At 46.2% G+C, this 17,384-nt stretch overlaps 1 protein-coding gene across 1 annotated transcript in view; it reads left to right on the top strand.

Moving 5' to 3' along the window:
• The window catches only part of ANO2 (anoctamin 2), a 1,767,324-nt gene that overhangs the window by 671,262 nt on the left and 1,078,678 nt on the right, over window positions 1-17,384 (top strand). Inside the window, exon 5 of the mRNA XM_078673987.1 lies at window positions 13,584-13,738. Coding sequence (XP_078530113.1) covers window positions 13,584-13,738 — 155 coding nt within the window. The remainder of the gene's footprint in view (window positions 1-13,583; window positions 13,739-17,384) is intronic.

Genomic DNA, 17,384 nt, shown 5'->3' with positions numbered 1-17,384 from the left:
AAACTGAGGACTGTCCACTAACTGCTGTTCCTAAGGTCCAGGGAGCCTTTGAAGTGGCCTAGAGTAGCTAGTACTCCCCTAGGTCTTTGTAGGAACAGAAAAAATTTGGGACACACAAGACCTACGTAGCATCAGTAGAACGTCATGGCAAAGGTGTCTGATTGTATCCAGCTTCCTCGGATATAGTTTCAGGCATGCCCCGATGGAGGATTTTGAGTGACATTAAAAAGGCTAAGTTTGAAGGTAAAATCTTTGAACAAAATGAACCCTCTTGGTGTATCCAACCGGGGCTCCTCTTTTTCCTGCTTCTTTTTGTTGAACTTGGGACTCTGAGCACTTTAATACTGCTGACCAGTGCTTAAGTGCACATGCTTCTCCCCTAAACATGCTAACATTGTTTTATCCACAATTGGGATATTTAATTTATCTGTAAGTCTAATAGAGTGGACTACCTGTGCCCAGGGCCTGTAATTTGAATGCTACTAGTGGGCCTGCAATACTCAGTGTGCACCCACAGAGGTGACCCTTGTAACACGCCCCAGGTCTCACACTGCAGAGCCCGTATGTGCAGTTTACGGGAAGTGTCAACTTGGAATTTAAAACCCCTTGCCAAGCATTAAACTCCCCTTTTATTAAACATAGGACACCCCTAAGGTAGGTCCTAGGTAGCACAGAGCGCAGGGTGCTGTGTAAGTAAATGGTAGGACATGTACTTTAGAGTTTTGCTTGTCCTAGTAGTGCAAAACACCTACATTTGTTCTGCATTACTGTGAGGTCCTCTCTTAGGTTAACCTTGGGAATTCCTTATTAAACTTTTAAGCTCTAATACCCGATTTAGAAGGAGTAGCTCTGTTATTTTTCATATAACTGGGATGGTAATGATAACACTGCTTTACTGGTAAAGTTGGATTTAACATTACAATTTTAGAAATGCCACTTTCCGAAAGTTGTCATTTCTTTGCTCTTACTGCTCTGTGTGCCTGCAGCCTGTCTCCAATACAAATCTGGGGTGGGTGACAGCTGGACTTTGTGCAGTACCTCTATGCTGCCAAACACAAAGAAAGTGTAGGTGTGTCTGACTGCACATCTCCATCCTGGTTGTTCATCCTGGGCAGGATGGGAGGGAGGAGTTGACATTTATTTCTGAATTGGCAGTGTCCTGACCCCACACAACAGGGTGATTACCCCATTTAGTTAGTCTGAAGCCATGGCTAGGAAGAAAGGACCTCTGTGCACTTCAAAGACGGTTCTTTGAAATCACTCCCACCTCAAAGGCACAACTGGGTATAAGAACTGGGTCTCTGACCCCTCCAAATCAGACAAGTCTGGACCTGTAAAGAAACTGTCAGGAAGAAGCACTGCTATGCTACTTCAAGGACTATCTCTCTGCTGGACTGTAGCTCCAGTGTGAATTAACCCAGCGCATTGACTTCAGAACTGTCGCACTCGGAACTGGCGCTTTGCTCAATGAAACCGACACATTGCTGCAAGTACATGGAGAAACCTGGTATAACACTCAAGTGCATGGGGATCATTGACGCGTCTCGTGCTGCAACAAGGATTACAGTACTTTTGCACAGTGGGCCCTCTGTGGGTCCTGTACCCAGCCTGCACTCCATCGAAGGCAGCCTAAACTCTTGACTTTGTCCCGGTTCAGAGCAACCAATTAGTTCTTTGGGCGCTACTTGCTTCTAAGCACTATTTTTGCATTTAATCTTTAAATTTATATCTCGACTTCTCTTTATTTTTCTAATCTTGACTTCTCATTACATTTTTGGTATTGGTCTTGATTTATTTACAAAATCATAATTTTTCTAAAATGATATGGAGTCTTTTTGTGGTTTCACTTTGTTACTGTTTGGGCTTGATTTATTTACAAAATCATAATCTATTTTTCTAAAGTGATATGGAGTCTTTTTGTGGTTTCACTTTGTTACTGTTTGGGCTTGATTTATTTACAAAATCAGAATCTATTTTTCTAAACTGATGTGGAGTCTTTTTGTGGTGTTTTTACTGTGTTGCACACATACTAACCCTAACTAGGATTGTGGTTCCTGCTTGGACAGGATGTACACCTCTGCCAACCAGAAACCCAATTTCTAAAAGGCATAAATCGTGCCTAACCCTGGTCCGTAGCTACTATGGACTATCCTTGGTGCTTAGTGCTTTTTATAGCTATTTTTACTTAAATCTTTAAAAAATCATATCTCTCTTTGCCCTTATTTGATCTTTGTCATTCTGGTGTAGTTTGTTAATTGACTCTACTCAATACACTTTCGGATTTGTATTATTTGTATTTTTACTTTATTACTGTTTTAGTGCTTTATTTGCGAGTTTTTATAGCGCTGTGAATAGACTCCCGAAGGAGTATCTCCGCGCTGTTGGCAACCAGTAACACAACTGACAAAGGAGCATTTCAATTAAAAAGAGAGTATTGTAAATACTTTACACATTAAGCATGTCCGCTGTGTGTCATAACTATCAGGGGGTTGAGCTCAGGTTAATTATGTGATTTTGTGGTTGTCCACAGCAGGTTAGTGTTATATTCCTTATAGTGGGCAACCACCCACTTCAAATAATAATCCAATGTCTTAGGCTCACGTTTTCTAAAAGACCTGCTTGTATTCAAGTCACAAAGCTTTAAAAGGATGAGTTTTTTCGGTCTGAAAAGAAGGGAGCCTTGACTTGCACCAATAAAGAATAAAATGGTGTCACCTAGGGTGGATAGAGGTCGTATTCCTCACATTGGCAAGCAGTTGGGTGGTTGAAAAAATCAAGAGTACTATCGGTGGTGTGGCGTTTGTCTCGAGAAATGAACAAAAACTGTGGCTATGCATTTCGAAGCGCAATGAGTTGTCACATTCCACTACAAGTTAAGCCTGCTTAGTTTTCTGAATATTTCCAATAGCCATATGATGTGGAGCATTTACCGCATGGAAACAATGTACATACATTTTGCATGTCACAGATGCCTGTGCTGTGTGAAGAGATTGTTGACGTGAAAGATTTAGACTGTGCGGTGGCTCATATTGATGTTGAGGTTGGTAATAGTACTTCTGAGGCTGAATGTTTATTGGCAATGGAATGAATGTGAAGTTATTATGTATGTTGTTATGTGGCGAATTTTTGGCCACAGGAGAGTAAGGTGGCTGGAGGTCTGGAATGTTCTGTGAAAGTGTCTGAGGCCCTGCGCTTCGAAAAAGGTACTTTGACCTGTATTCACCTGATTAGTTGAAGTGTAAAGTTATGGTATTGTGGTAATTTACGAGCATTTGGATGTGATGCAAATAGAAAGTTGAATATTTACTTCTAAGCACGGTCAGATTTCAAAAACATGTAATTAACATTACAATAAAAACGTTGTTGTTTTTCTTTGTCTATCTCATGTTTAGAAACCCCACCCAGTAACTCAATGTTGCAAGCCATTTATTGTTTTAATGGCTTTGGGCTGCCGAGCAAATTGGCCACCTAATACAGTCCCAAGAGCACTAAAGAACAAGGACTGTAAAACAAAGGAAACCGGCGCCCGGGTCTGCGCTGAACTGATAGTGCTTAATTTGTAAAACAAAATAATACATAAGTACCAAAGTTCTTGTCAGGCAGCCACTGCAGCTTTCACCACCTGTTGCCCCCTCTGCCAATGACAGTACCAACATAATACTAACCATCACGCTCCTACAAGTGTGACTATTCAGACTTTTAATACATATTAAAAGTAACAAAAGTCTATTCATATAGTTTTGAGTGCCAGGTATTTGTCATTTCTAATGTATATTGAATTGTCAAACAACTGTTGTGTTCATCACGAAATCAAACAGACAGCGCAACCATGTGGCGTGGTGTCATAAGTGGTGTTGACAATTAAGTGCTGGTGCCGAGCACCGTAACCACCGGCTCAAGTTAAGCACCGAGCCAGCACAGCTGTTTGATACTGCCGCAATAATACACTATGGAGATTCGCAAAAGAAGTTTGAAAGGCTGCACTCATAAGCTTCCTACATATAAGTGGCCATTTTGAATATATGCTATTCACCGCTGTTTTCAGAAACGCTCCTAAAAAACTACATCATTGGGTGTTTTGCTGGTGTACGCCCGAGAAACCATTTAATGTTCGTGAGCATCATTTCTGCATGCAAAATTGTACGCTTTCCGCAATGTGCAAATGTGCATGCCCAAAAGGATTACCTAATATTGCCACCAACTTTGGGCATATTTCCTTCCTAATGCCTCCCTGGAAAGAAATTACTCTTGCGCTCAACTGGAGTCATTGTTTACCTTTCCAAGATGGGAATGGAAACGTTTTGGACTAACGCAGAAGTGTGTTAGTTTGTAGGTGTGCATAAAAAAGCCAGTGCATATTCACCCCGAAACTCTCAGGAGCATATTCACATGGAGCTATCGCGGAATGAACTGCACTTTAATCGCAGCAAAAGTCATGATAAATTTACCCCACCATTCACAAGCAGGTGCTAAGAGCCCACAGCACCACTTTTGCCGCGATAGCAGCCGCAAAAAACATCGCCACAGAGGACCCACACAACTATCGCTAATGAGATGCAGAGTAGGCATTCCCGTGCAAAAACCAGCGACCAAACCACACCTCAACTTTCAGAACAACCAGATAGATCGGCGATAAGAACACAAAACACGCGATAAGGTGTGTTAGCAGCAGGAATTTTACACCTGCTCTGACCTGGTGTAAAGTCGGACGGCAGTCTGCACCAGAAAAGGGCGTCATTGGCAGGGCAACAGATGCCATTTGTATTTGTATTTATTTTATTTGTAAAGCGCTAACATTCATCCTAAAAGGACATCACGGCGCTAAGGAAAAATTACAAGTGATTTAACAGCAGCACTTTGGAAATTATTGATCTGGCCTGGGGAAAAGGAATGTTTTTAATTGTTTCCTAAATGAAAGAAAGCAGTCAGTTGTTCTAAGTTTGTGGGGTAACTCGTTCCATTTTGTTGCGGCAATGTGAGAGAAGGCCCTCTCTCCCATCCTGACAGTCCGAGCTCGGGTGATGGATGCTCTTCCGGACGTCATAGATCGAAGGTTTCTAGAGGGTTTATGAAATCTGATCATGTCATGTAGGATGATGGGGCCTGTATCGTGGAGTACTTTGTGTGAAATACACAACAGTTTAAAAATAGCTCGTTGTCGCATTGGGAGCCAGTGGAGCTCACGCATGCATTTTTTAGCTGAGTCATATTTTCTTTTATTACAGATGGCTTTGGCAGCGGCATTCTGAACCAACTGCAATTTGGAAAATAGGTAGTCTGCCATTCCCACAAACAGTGAATTACCGTAGTCCAACCTACTAAGCAATAGTGATTGGACTAGTGTTCTCCTGCAATCTGTCGGAACCCAAGGGAATAATCGTCTGAGCATCTTCAGAAGGCCGAAGCCTCTGCCGCAAACTATGGAGACATGAGATTTCATGGATAAGTCCTTATCCAGTGTTATTCCTAAGTTTTTGGCTTTTATAGTCGGGTTGGGAGGCAAGCCCAAATCGCTCGGCCACCAACTGTTGTTCCAGACCTGTGTGCCTCTACCGAACAATAGAATTTCGGATTTGTCAGCATTAAGTCTAAGACAATGGTCCTGCATCCATGTTGCCAGTTCAGTCAGGCAGTTCGTCAGTCTAGTTTTAGAGTCATCATTTTCATCAATGGTGACCATCAGCTGGGTGTCATCCGCATAGGAGCACATTTCGACACCCCACTTTTTGCCGATGGTTGCCAATGAGGAGACGAACACGTTGAACAGAGTTGGGCTCAACGACGCCCCCTGAGGAACTCCGTATTTTATAGGTCGCGGAGGGGATGTATAGTCACCCAGGCGTACTGATTGGGTTCGATCCGCTAGGAACGATTTTAACCATCCAAGTGCTTTATCTTGAATTCCTTTCTCAGCCAGAGTATTCAATAATTGATGGTGGGGTACGGTATCAAAAGCCGCTGATAAATCAAGGAGTATCAGGGCAACTGTACTACCTTGATCCACCTTGGTCCTAATACTGTCTGTCACCGCTAAGAGTGTAGTTTCGGTGCTATTATTTGTCCGGAACCCTGTCTGTGAAGCGTCCAGCAAACCATTAACTTCCAAAAATGTGGAAAGTCGTCTATTGACCAGCTTTTCCAGAACCTTTGATAAATAAGGTAACTGGGATATTGGTCTGTAATTGGCTGGATTGTTAACATCTGCCCCAGCCTTCTTTACTAAAGGGGTAACTAGGGCCTGTTTCCATGATTTTGGGAATTCGGCAGAACTAAGGGAGAGATTAAATACTCTGGTAACTACTGGACATATTACAGGGGTAAGCTGGGAGAAAATGTGATGTGGACATGGGTCAAGTGGTGAACCAGACTTGACCTCAAGCATGACTTTTTCTACTTCTTCTTCTGAAAAAGGGCCAAAAGTATGACAGATGGTATGTGCAACATTTGGTACATATTGTTCGTTTTTTTCCATCCTTGATTTTGAAAAGGAGGCATAGATGGTGTCAATTTTTTCGCAGAAAAAATCATTAAGTTTATTACAGTTCTCCTGTGAGGGAGTAAGATGTACGGAGAGATTAGTTGGGCTGCATAATTCTCTAACAATTTTAAAAAGTTCTTTTGATGAATTTTTATTCTCGGATACTCTGCGTGTGAAATAGTCCTTCTTTGCCTTTCTAATTGCTCTATGATAGAGTGCTTGAGCTTTTCTAAAACTGTCTTTAGTTTCATCTGTCTTGGATACTCTCCATTTATGCTCAAGGGAGGTACAATTTCTTTTTAAAAGTTTGAGCTCAGGTCCGTACCATCTCTCTGATTTTTTGTTGCCTGGTTTGTGACGAGATTGGGTGGTCGAACAATGTTCAAGTGCATTTTTAATGTTATTATGAAGCAGGTCTATTTCCTCATGGATATTAGTGCTTATACAAGATGGGTGTGAAAAATGATTACTGAATTTATCCAATGTGAAGGATTTCCAGTTTCTCATGTTTGCTATGAATGCACTGTGTTTTTTGGTCTGGGGGATGGGGAGATTAATACAGAAGGTGATCATATAATGATCGGTCCATACCAATGGGATTAAAGGGTCGATGTCAATAGATTCGATATTGGAAAATATCAAATCTAATGTATGTCCTGCAATGTGTGTTGGTTGATGGACTCTCTGGGATAGCTGCAGGATGGCCATGTCTTCCACCAAAAGATTCGTCAAGGAGCTGCTACTATTGTCCAGATGTATATTAAAATCTCCAAGGAGGAGGATGTTCTTGTTCTTCAAACAGACAGGCATGATCTGTGTGAGTAACTGTGAACTAAAGTTTAATGTGCAGCCCGGAGGATTATAGATTAAAATGCCTCCAAATAGCACACTGGTGTTTATGGACACCGTAAATGCCAGAACGTCATAGTTTCCAACCGGTGCGATACTCTCTTGTCTGCATGAAAGATGGTCTCTGAATAATAGAGCTACACCGCCACCCTTTTTCTTAACTCTGTTAACATTCAGTATCTTGTAGTCCGGGGGAAGGGCTATAACTATATCTGGGATATTGTGATCATCAAGCCATGTTTCAGATAAACACACTAAATCAGGTTGGTGTTCATTAAGAATGTCCCAGATATACCTTGAATGTTTGGGTAATGATCTTACGTTCATATAAATGCATTTAAGAGGGAATGTGGATAGATGTAATGGCACAGGGTTCAGTGTTGGGGTGCATTCCCATCTGCAGTTGTAACAACTAAAAGGGCCATAAGTATCCATCGGACCCATATGAGCACATTCAAGTGTATTTGTGGTCGTCTTACCAATTACATCCAGCAGTTCGCGGCTTGTATAGGTAATATTTCCACTTGAGTCTGGGGCCGCGCTGATAATTTGGGCAGGGGTCATGGCCCCTGGTCCCGGCCGGCCGCGGATGGGCGCAGACGGGCTTGGCTTAGGCGCGGCTTCGGCGCGCATCCGGCGCGCCCGCTGCGCCAGCCCGCTGCGCCGTCTGGCCGGTATACACATTTTATAGTGTGTGAGGAGGGTGGGAGGGCAGCGCGACTAGAGCGCAGCCCCAGCCCTACCTAAGATGGCGCCCACCGCCGCAAACAGCAAGTCCCAAAAGACGGCTGGGCGAGGCAGGACAAAGGAATTATAGCGTGAAAGAAGGTGTCAGTGTGCCTATATCAATTCCCCAGCTAAAATCACTATTTAGAGCCCCCCAATTTAAAATGTCATAAAAACGCTATTTTGCCGTTTTCACACACAAATTCACCAATACAATTGCCAGATGTTATGAACCAGTAAAATCACTCGCAGCCCTAGTGTCTCTCACTAGGGAGAGCTCTAAAAAGGCCATGGAGCAACTGAACATGCAGCACAGACACCCAAGAGGGCCACAACAACCACCCAGCAACCCCCCCCCGTACCACCACAGGGGCAGCGCAGACAATTACAGCGGCCCGCCAGGAAACACACCTACCTCACAGGCCCAACGTCTGACAATGTCACTGTCCACGACAGCCTGAAAGGGACAACCATCCTATGCATCCTGGCCATCATCGCCTAACAGGCCTACAGCACCAACACAGTGGACAACCAAGATCCCACCCCACACCAAGCTGCTGGCTGTGCACCACCTGTTGGCCCCTCGCACACCTCAAACAACACCCACCAGAGTCTGCGGAGTCTCACAGCCAGCCACATCCAAGTCCTCCACACCTGTCCTGGACATCACCATCATCCTGGCATCCCAGTCCCCGTACGACGAACACAATGCGCAGGACCCGCTGGTGACCAAGCAAGGACCACACACCATAACCGGATGCATGCACGTCTAGGGGGCAATCCACTGCACACATGTCCCACCTGTGCCCCCTGGTGACACAACACACAATCAGCGCAACAGGAAGCACACGTCACACATTAATGTGCAGGCAACATCCGAACACCGTGGGACCCTTACCAATGTCGCCTTCAAATACACAGCCAGTGTGGATGATCCCTTCACCCACCGACAGTCCAACACCAACCAGCCATCCCAAGATCGAACAAAGGGAAATGCACTGCCCCTTGTCAACTTCCCAATTAACCCCCCCACTCACCTCAACTTTACAACCATGCAATCCTCAACTCTGGCAATGCACATGTCACAAAATCACAACTAACATGCACAACAACATGCCCACACACCAGACACGACAGAACAATTCACAATGGTAACCTGGGCAAACCGTGAACATGAGCCATCAATGACATGGCACCTCAGCCACACAATAGCCGAATGTGGGGAGAGGTGTCAACCAGGCATGTGTGAAGGATGCAGTCGAAACATGATTGTGAGAGTACACAATGCCAAAAGTGTCGGTGAAATACTGAACCAACCACAGTATGCAGAACACACCCATATCCACGGCGACATACATCTCTGGGGAATGGAGTGTAGTGGACAGTGGACGCAACCATGTCACCCCAGCCAGTGGGGGTCCTCGCGGAAATGTTGCCTGTTACGCCCTACCTGTAAGCATGAGCAGAGGGGGATAGGCGGGCGTACACCAGGACAGCGTAGGGGTGTGTATAAAAAGCATGTAGCCCTGGGCGTTGTCCTCTTCCAGAAAGCCCGTCTCTGCCAGGGCTTTGCCTCCCACCCCGCCATGAGGCCAACGTCATCCTCATAAGCGGAGTTACCTGAGATCCCGTGCGCCTGACATACCCCCGGCCCGCTCGACCACTAACCCGTCAAGCCCAACCCTACGCAGCCATGCCACACTGATCAGCATCTGACACCGGCGTGTGTCATGGAGGGCCCACCACATGCCAGTGTAAGCTCCAAGCCCGAGACTCCCTCTGATCAGTGAGGCATAGTGCCATATGCGCTTCTTGTGACTCAACCTGCCACAAACCCTGTCCAACGCCACCCGGCGAGCCGTGCTGCCACAAACCGTATCCGATGCCATCCGGCGAGCTGTGCTGCCACAAACCCTGTCCACCGCCATCCGGTAAGCCGTGCTGCCACAAACTTGTCCAACGCCATACGGCGAGCCGTGGATGAGGGACCAGGACAACCCTGCGGACCAGTAGGTTTCACATCCAGCACCTGGTCGCGAATCACGCTTGGCTGGGTCCACACCAGTGGACGCAGGGAGAGGAATAAGAGGAAGATGCGGCTCAGTCCAGACAAAAGGCGGGTCACAGTTACAGAGGTGACCGAACACGTGGTGCCACTGAACCTGAACTATGCAGGCCGGTGTGGCCACCAACCTATGCCGGCAAAACTCAGTGACTGGCCCGTGCTGTCTGCTGCCTCCGGCCTACACTGCTCGCTGCCTAGGCTGTGCTCGAGTAGGCACAGATTTGGAACTGAACTTCGAGTGTGGGAAGGCTGATTACATGGCATTGCACGCAAGAGGAGGCCTAAGAGGATGTCGCCTTGCATCTTGGTGGACAGAAAAGGATCATCGTTGCGGAGGTGTTCGTACACTACCAACAACTGCCCTGGAGTCACTAGCACTTTGCATCGCGAGGCAAAGACATGTGGCTGTGGGCCACTGCTGACCACTGTCTACGGCCTACACAGTGGTCCAATAAGTTACAGAGTCATGATTCAGCAATGGTGGAGTCCATATCAGCGTACCGGCATCATCGCAGTTTACATCCCCACTCAGCCCCGGTGCCACTAATTCTGTTCCCCGACATTCATGGACACTCTCTGGTCGAACAGTGGTGGCGTCTGAGCCTATGGACTAGGGGGCAGTTTTCACCCCCATGTAGCTGATACGGACTTGGTGGTGGCAACGGGCTGTCTCATTCCACTCCTCCATTTGCTGCTTATGGATAAAATCAAACCTTTCGGCGTCTTGACCTGGAGGACACCTTCCACTGTCCCCCAAAACACTCTGAAACATACACCTCAGACAATGATGGTTACCTGCTCCGGTCGCATGGCCCATCTGACTGCACCGCAAGTCACCATCCCATGGCTGGGTGCCTGTGCCAGCCGCAGTTGATCTGTGGCCACTAACTCTGTGCTGGTCAAGTCTGGTACCCCCTTCTCCCGAGACATAGGCTGGGTCCTGAGGCGTGGGCCTTGGGCTCATCAACGCCATGACTCTGTGGCCTTGCGCTGTACGCAGCCTTTGGGCCCACATGCGTCCCACCAGGGCTCACACACCAAGGCGAGTCCAGCCCGGCTCAGACAACGCATCACAGCAAGAGGCACATGCCACCACTGCAATGACCACCTCCAAACGCCATCTGCCAGAGTTGAAGCTGCAGTCCTGACAGACTTCGTGGTTGCTCAGGCCTGTCAAGGCTGCCATCATCGGCCTGTTACCCTGCTCAGCACTCCAGGTGCCAGTGACTCAGTGCACTGAAGGCCATTGTCCATAGCTGATCGTGTTTTGTGCTGTGGAGAGGTTGCACAGGTATGTCACCTCAAACAGTGTGGGGGCCCTGAGACATCGATGGTGAAGATGATGCAGGTCTGACACCCCCCACTGCATCTTCATCAGGAATATATTGTAAGGACACAATCCAAGACTTTTTCTGTACATGAGTACACTCATCTCCAGTGTCCACAGCCCAGTGCACTGCGACTCATGGACACTTCTGTTTGCATGTTGGCTGTCCTCTGGACTTTATCCGGGTGACCCCATGTTGCCCATCAGTTGACTCTGTATTGCATGTGTTTTCTGTTTGCGTTTCACTGGTGTCCAATGTCCAAGTGTTCGTCAACACCAGACATTCTGTGCGGAATGCCTTACACTCACCCCACACACATCCAGCACAGGCATCACTGTACATGTGGCCTTGCCAATAAAGGAGCCCGACGCACATGCCTGTAGCCAAGTCAACATGATCTTAGTGTGTGTCCTTATGGTCTTGTAGTATGCATGTGGTCCATGGGCCCTACAACTTTACATTGTGCGGTGTACCACGGATGCAGACATGTCACAAGAGGCAGCGGTTTGGGGCCTGGACATGTAACTTTATCGTTGCCCACTCCATTCGTGAGGGGAGTGGCCAGGGCCATCGTACGCACAGCCAACATGGGTGTGTGGACTGCTAATTGCGCGCCACTGGGCGTGGTTCTGTGCTGTGCATCTGCATCTGCATGTGTCTCTATGGCAGCGTGGGTCTCCTTAGTGGGGTGTGGGTGGGCCCTGTAGGGTGAGAGACCCCTAAGTATGTGTTCTGGTTCGCATTCCATGGGTTCGATCCTCTCCGACACCTGTTGGGCCACCTCCTTTTTGTGTGCTCACACATTCCATTGGGCTGCCATGTGTGGGTGGGTGAAGTGTTGTGATCAAGCTGTGCCTGCGGGTGCTTCTAGATGTGTGGTCTGTTGCAGGCTTGGTGTTCTCCTCTGGGTCTCTTGGCTTTCCGGGTCGTGGTGGGGGGTTGTGTGGGATGTCCATGGGCTGTTGTTGGGCGTCGGTGTCGAAGGTGTGGTGGTCCTCTCTGGCTCACTGATGCGTTGTGTTATGTGCTCTGCTGCAGGTGTTGTGTGCCCCTCTGTGATGTGAAGGGGAGGTGCGTGTTGCCTTTGTGTCGGCATATATGTTGGTGCACTGAACTAGTTTGCATACAGACTGTATGTCGGTGTACATTGTGTCTGTTTGGGGGGTGCTGGATTCCTCTGCTTGTGGGTCAGTTACTGGTAGTGTTCTGTCACCTCCGTGATGCTGGTCTTGTTTTCCTGCGGTCTGCACCCCGTCTTCCTCTCCCTCTTCTCCTTGGACTTCCCCAAACCCGTTGTTCCTTGTTGGTAGTCTGTGGGGTTTGTGGGGTTCCGGTTGGGCTCTGTGCTGGGTCCGGGTGCATTCCTGTTGCTACGTGCTTTGGCTTGTCTCTGGTGTGTTTTTCCTGGGGTTTTTATGGTGCATTGTCCCGCCAGACACATGGCATTTGCAGGCCTGTGGCTGGTTTTCGCTACTTTTTGTACCGCGGTTGGCCTCATTGCATGTTTTTTTGCATTCGCGTATTGCATTTTTGCGGCCTAGCATTGATTTTCACGTGGACATTTGCCGCGTTGTCTGGTGTCTATCGCATGCTACCACCGTGTTTTGAATTCCACGATGCCACAGGGTTATTTTCCCATGATGCGCTGCGATGTTGAAAGTGGCGTTACGCTACTTTTGCAGTAGTTATCACACCTTCTTGTGAATATACCCCTTAGTCCTCTCCTCTGGGATCAGATTTCCTTACAGCTAATATTGCATCACAAAGCAGTAATCTAAATATGAGAAAATCGTTTTTATGAGTGCAAATTCATCTTTTGGGGATTTGGGGATTACCATGGTGAATTTTCACTCTTACGTCGCACCATTAACACTCATCAATCATGCCATTGCCGATACCTTAAAAGATGGCCTGTATTTTTCAAATTCAGATTGCACTTTTTAGTCCTTTTTTGAACACCCTGAAAATGTGTATGCATCTAGCCAAAATGAAATAACCGTGTTCAGGTTTTTGTCCTTTATGATACCGATTATACAAGTATCAAATGTCAGTAAAAAAAAATGTTTGTTGAACATATGTTGGTTTTAGGAAAATTGAAATGAATTTACCTGCTATTATCTGCTTGTTTGTCTTTCAGCTATACGAATTAAAACAGGATGGAGGTATTTTTGTGAAGCTGCATGCAGTATGGCATAAAATATCCAAACCTTTACAGCCCAAGGTGCCACAGCTCATCGACAACAAAAAAATGAAATCGTTATCTTATCCTTTTTCCAGGGACAAAATGCACTTGTAAGTATGCCCACAGTAGTATGGTTTAACCAAACTGCAGAGTATTATGTGCTATGTGATGCTGTGTTACAAACTCCATGCCCTTACCTTCCTTTGTATAGATTATCGTGCCATATAAATATTTTGTGGTGGGTTTAGGGGGTCGGTTGTGGTGAAAGTATCGAATAATACTGTGGGCGCACTATTTCTTATTACCAGTGGAAACTTTTCAGTATTTAATTAATGGTCTCTAACTGTACTAATGAGAGCCTTTTACTACTGATGTTCTGGGGCTTTACGGGCGATAATATTTTTTGTGATGCCCCTCTGGGTGTGCACCTGACCTCTACACAAATTTAATTAGGGCTAGATTCTTCCTTGGGTCCAAACACAAACCAATCATTTAAAGAAAGTGAAGAGCTTGTCCCAATTTTGCAGCGGTGATCCAACAGGTGTTTGCCGGTTGTTGTAAGGTAACCTCGATGAACTACCAACCTTTTCTAAATGCCTTGACGTCCGGTGATATTACAGGTAAAGTCTGGTCAACAGTAGATTCATCAGGCGACCATGAGATGCTGACGCAATTTCTGATAGTGTTAAGATGTCACAGATGCTGCACTTTTTAGGCATACCCCTTAGGGCCTCATGGGTTCAAGACCTCATCATATAGTCTGACAACGCAGAACCTTCCTTGCATTGCAGAGCGCTTTGTTAAGCTTCTCACAGTCCTCCTTTTTGCTGTTGAGCCTTCTTCATGAAAGGGCACTTTAAGCACCCCTCCTCAGCAGTCTGTCATCTCTTTTCCTCAAAGTAAGCCCAAGCAATCTCTTCTCTTCAAAAAATGCTGAACTTCTAGATTATCATTTCTCAACCTGGCATTAGGCAGTCCCAGACTTTTGGGTATTCGTCCCAGACTGGTTGAGTCATAGTCATTGTCTCACAGTGTCGGCACCATTAAAAAAAAATAAAACAGGGAATTAGAGTGATATCAGAATGGCTGTGATGGAGCGGAGGTCAGAAATACCAAGCAGGTTGTTGAACTTGGCCCTCTCTGCAGGATCACCCTCAAATGTTTTGCCTTCACACCTCCTGTTTTCTAACTTTGCTTACAAGAACTGTGGTTGTTGTTTGATAAGGGTCTTCATCCCCCTCAATCAATAGCTCAATTTCCTACACGGGTCTTCATGGTCTTCTTACCAGCACATTAGATAACATTTGTGACAGAGTGCCCATCCACAAAACCCTTCATCAGGTGAAAGTCAAAATCCTTCAGTAAGGCGGCGCCTGAAAAAGGATGCCACTGATGCCACTTCTGTCCTCGAGGTGCTTGTTGTGGAAGAAAACCGTTGACCGGGCTGGCCCCCTACATGGCACAGAGTATGTTACCATTGATGTGGGTTGTCTGTCCACTATAGATGTCCTGAAATTTAAGCAAGTTTTCCGTCTTTGGATACAGACCGTGAGCGTACAGGTCAGTCTCAGGGTATAACCCGTGAGAGGGTGAAATTGTAGTTGATTGAGGGTTTCTGCAGGCTGAGGAGGCTGCTTCACACACTGGAAATACCAGGAGGTCTGAGGCCTGTGGAATGTTTCTTAGCCAATGACTTCAGTCGATGAGAGTTTGCCCCGGGAATAGGAATGTCAAGAGTTGCCTGCATTGCCCTCCTGGGAATCTTTCCGGGACCCTTGTATGGGCCTGCTAGTGACAGGCGAAAAGGAAGTAGATCTCAGGCCTTCTGCCTAATCTGGCCAGCTTCATAGACTTCTGCTGGTACTTTCACAGGTTCTGCAAATCTGAAACCAAGTTTGCAGATCCCACAGACGGTTCAGCATAGATCTGCGACATGGGTAGAGCTTATGATAGGATCTGTGATTCCGAAATATAGATTTAAAAAACAAAAACGTAAACTTCAGGTGATTTGCTGCTTGCTGTGGGTTTAATTCAAGATCTGGCCTTCTGCAAAGGATGTATACAGCACGGGCTGGCTGCCAATGTGCCTGAAAGAATATTAGTTGTGTAAGGTGTATGAGTGCAAAAGAACAGGGCATCCCGGTGCTAAGGAGGATATTTATAAAGGAGAAATTAGTTGGAAGAGAAGAGGTTGGTTTTCAAATGTTTCTGTAAGGGACAGTGATTTTAAGGACCTCAGGGTGAGCGATTGACTGTTGTTGCCGGCCTAAGTGTTGACAACTGGAAAAGTACAATCACTAGAGCATGCTTGTTTACATTTTCGAACACAGAGAAATTGAGCATACTAAATTGAAGAGCCTAAGCAGGTTTGCTGAAGTCTAGGTAGACTACAGCATGTCCATAAATTGCTTTGTTTCAGATGCAAAGAGATTTAAAGTGCATGCATTTATGAGAGAAAGTATCAGTCTGGCCACTGCATTTTGGATGTGTTGGAGTCTAGCCAGTACCCTGGAAGTGTCAGGTATAAAGAATTATAATAATCCAGTTAAGAAATGATTAATGCCTGCACTAAAAGGCTGTGTGATTTGGGGTGGAGCAGTGAAAGAACCTTAAAACAATTTCTCAACAGGAGAAATTATGTAGAAGTCAGCTTGCTTATGTAAAGTGAAGAAGATACCTTATGGTCTATGAGGATTAAAGTAGAAGCAGTGAGGACCCTGTTTTATGGGCCACCAGGCAGGGCTCCAGGATGAAGTGTTGCCTAAGAAGAGAACTTCTGTTTTGTAGGAGTTTAGGCACAAAGATCTGGAGCACATTGACGATAAAATAGCACAGGTATGTCTGTGAATGGGAGTTGTTTCAACTTTTCAGAATAAGGTGTGTAACATCCACGTAGGTATAGAGACTAAAACCAAAGGACTGAATCAGGACAGCAAGAAGGGCTACATATGTTTTAAAAATGGTTGAGCTAAGGGTGCATCCCTGAGGAAGTTCTGCAAAAAATGAGTTTACTTGAGGAACAAAAAGGGCCTGGCGGAGAGTGCTTGGGTGCTCTCTCCAACCGCACCCAATGTGTCACCATGGGTGATTTTAGGTCGGATGAGGTTAAGATCACCAAGGGGGTTCCACAGGGCTCGTGTCTGAGCCCAACTCTTTTTAACACCTATGTGGCCCCCTTGGCAGATATAAAGGAGCCTTTGGTTTCTGTCCAGTGTCCTATGCTGAAGACACTCAGCTGCTTTTTCCCTTTAAACTACTAACTCCGGAGGTCATACAATCTTTCTCCGAGGGGATGAAAGCAGTATCCCAGTGGATGTCTTCCAACTTTCTTCAGTGTAATGTTGGTAAGACTGAGGTGATGCTTTTCGGTGAGGCCAAGGTCCAGTGGTCCCCTGACTGGTGGCCGCTGGACCTAGGCCCAGTTCCCGAACCTAAACAAATAATCAAGAACCTGGGGGTACGGTTGGAGCCGGAGCTGACTATGAAACAACATGGTAACACCACGGTGGGATCTTGTTTTCAAATGATAGGTCTCCTCCGTAGGATATTCCCGTTCCTTCCAGACTCCATCAGAAGAACTTTGGTCCAGGCTCTAGTGATCAGCCGACTTGATTATTGTAATGGTCTTCTGGTATGTGCAAATGAAGAGGTGCTAGACCGACTGCAAGTGGTGCAAAACACTGCAGCCAGGCTAGTCCTCAATGCCCCCCCCAGATCTCCATCTAAACCTCTGTTGGATAAACTTCATTGGCTATC

This window comes from Lissotriton helveticus, chromosome 1_1, assembly GCF_964261635.1.
Source record: "Lissotriton helveticus chromosome 1_1, aLisHel1.1, whole genome shotgun sequence".
Classification (NCBI taxonomy): Eukaryota; Metazoa; Chordata; class Amphibia; order Caudata; family Salamandridae; genus Lissotriton; species Lissotriton helveticus.
The sequence above is the reverse complement of the archived record's forward strand: the minus strand, read 5'-3'. Positions and strand labels throughout refer to the sequence as shown.